We start from the raw sequence: 2,253 nt of genomic DNA on the forward strand, positions 1-2,253 counted from the left end.
ATATATATATATATATATATATATATATATATATTTATATACATTTTTTTTAGGAATATATATATATATATATATTCTTTAAAAATTAAGTACGTACTTGATATAATGTAATACTCATTGCTATTGTCGCTAACACTAACTCTATACCGAAATCTAATGAAAAGGTATCTTCAAGATGTTCCGCGAATCTGAAGCAAGAACGCATTACGATAATGATGTTTGTGTAGCGGCAGGACTATGATACAATGTATAATATATAATGATACATATTTACTCTAGAGCCGCCCAATGCACCTTCACGCAGCGCGCCATTCTTTTATTGTGCATGTCCCCCAGGTCGTTATTAACAATTTTAACTATATCGACATCCTTATTTACCAAATGCTCGCAACGGAATCTGTATGTTATAACGCGACGTCGTAAGATCAATTCATTATATTAAGGCCTGATCCCACCAACGTCGGTCAAACCTCAAACCGCGTTTAAACTATTTGAAATAAAGACTCAAACTCAGATCAAGATCCGGTCGACGTTGGAATCGGACCTAAATGATAAATACACACGCATGTTATTCTTACCCGGCCACGGCGAAGATACTACAAATATGTTCGACGAAAGTCATAAACATGGTGTCGTAAGCGACAAGTGCCATTAGAATTATATGAAGGGCTATGCCACCTTGCAAGAAAATATAAACGAAATATTTCCTTTCGTCAACGAAGTAATAAGCTTCGTAAGGTAGTATTATAGGGCGGGATTCGTTAAGTGGTAATACGACGTCTAGTATGTGCGGTATGAGAGACACAAACACGAATGTAGAGGTTCCCATTACAGCAATGGCTGCAACAAATAATCACTGATAGTCGATTGTGGAAGCGAAGAAGATCAAAGACTTATCCGTTCGTGTTCTTACCGAAATACATACAGATATTCCATTTTGCATTCGCAACGTAAGTTTTCATGATTTCGTATTCTTGCGAACTCTGCAATCTCTCCCAATCGGGAAACACGCGATCGGTAAAAGTCTTAATCTAAATGTAACACAGTCGACAAACATTAAATTTCGTTATATATTTGACACGAACGTGCAAACATAGTTCGACGTTATTTCAAGCGATGTAATCACGTACTCTGTTACTCTTCAAGATGCATGTGTTTATCTTTAACAGAATCACGATTACAAATAAGTAACCCGGCACAGTTCCAAAAATGCAGTCTAAGTCTTTGTCGCAATGAATAAATTTGCATGTCTGTAAACCATGTTAATTTTTCAAACATAAGTTGCCAAGAAGTGACTTATCCCAACTAAATAAATTATATTTTCTTGAAAATTGTAGATAGTATGCATTAATTTGTCTCAAATACAAAAGCTTATAACATAAAGTCTAATTAGAAAAATTCACCAAAATTATTCAAATTTTCTGATAGAATTATTCTAAAAAAAATCACTTATGAGGCAAACGACTCGCCGCGCTTAGGAGACGAAAGGTTAAGGGGATGTTGAACTCGAATAATGTCGATAACGTAGTTAGTTAAATGTCGAATGTAGAAACGAGTGTAACGGAATCATTCAGAAAGGCTCTAACCTGTGGGATGTTCAAGATAAGCGCAGCCGTTATCGTCACACCCATCCTCAATATCCTCTCTCTCTTGTTCTGATAAGGCCACTGGCCGACGAGTGATGCGAGTCTCTTCGTGACGCCATAATGACAATCCCAACTAAATTCCATGTCTTTCGAAACAGTACTTCTTCCGCAGCCGACTAGATTGCGAGTTTTCTTCTCTGGCATGAAGAGGAAATCGATAATTCACGTGGACGAGGGAATATTCGCGAACGATGAAGTATTATTACGCCCACCGATATTATCCACTTGCAGCAGGCGTGCCATGTTTAAAAGTGACAGGCGGATACAACCAAACAGTGTAACTTTTATTTTTATTCATTATAAAAACGACGTACAAATGGTATTTCGCACGCTACACTTCTCTCCGCACAGAAAATATCCATGAATATATCGCAGGAAAAAATTAATTTTTCTTACTATGAAAGGGGTAAAATGTTCCCTCTTTTTTCTTGATTGACATAGGATACCACATAGAATATGCCATATAGAATATGGCATATAGAACCATATAGAATCATATAGAACCATATAGGCCATATAGAACCATGTAGAGCGAAATTAGAATTGCGAGTCTAAGATGCAAATACAGAATTTCTCTTTGAGTGTTCGTATTTAATTCTCTATCCGA

General features: G+C 36.4%; 1 protein-coding gene across 1 annotated transcript in view; it reads right to left on the reverse strand.

Annotated features, from left to right (window-relative positions):
- Positions 1 to 1,730, reverse strand: part of LOC116841413 — an 8,655-nt gene extending 6,925 nt beyond the window's left edge. The window contains exons 1-5 of the mRNA XM_032809309.1: positions 1,587 to 1,730; positions 914 to 1,031; positions 579 to 840; positions 275 to 397; positions 98 to 188 (exon numbers count right to left, since the gene is read on the reverse strand). Of these exons, the coding sequence (XP_032665200.1) occupies positions 98 to 188; positions 275 to 397; positions 579 to 840; positions 914 to 1,031; positions 1,587 to 1,730 (738 nt within the window). The remainder of the gene's footprint in view (positions 1 to 97; positions 189 to 274; positions 398 to 578; positions 841 to 913; positions 1,032 to 1,586) is intronic.
- Positions 1,731 to 2,253: the final 523 nt, after the last annotated feature.

Source organism: Odontomachus brunneus, unplaced genomic scaffold (genome assembly GCF_010583005.1).
Source record: "Odontomachus brunneus isolate Ranch 3 - 2012 unplaced genomic scaffold, Obru_v1 Obru_scaffold_015, whole genome shotgun sequence".
NCBI classification, from domain to species: domain Eukaryota; kingdom Metazoa; phylum Arthropoda; class Insecta; order Hymenoptera; family Formicidae; genus Odontomachus; species Odontomachus brunneus.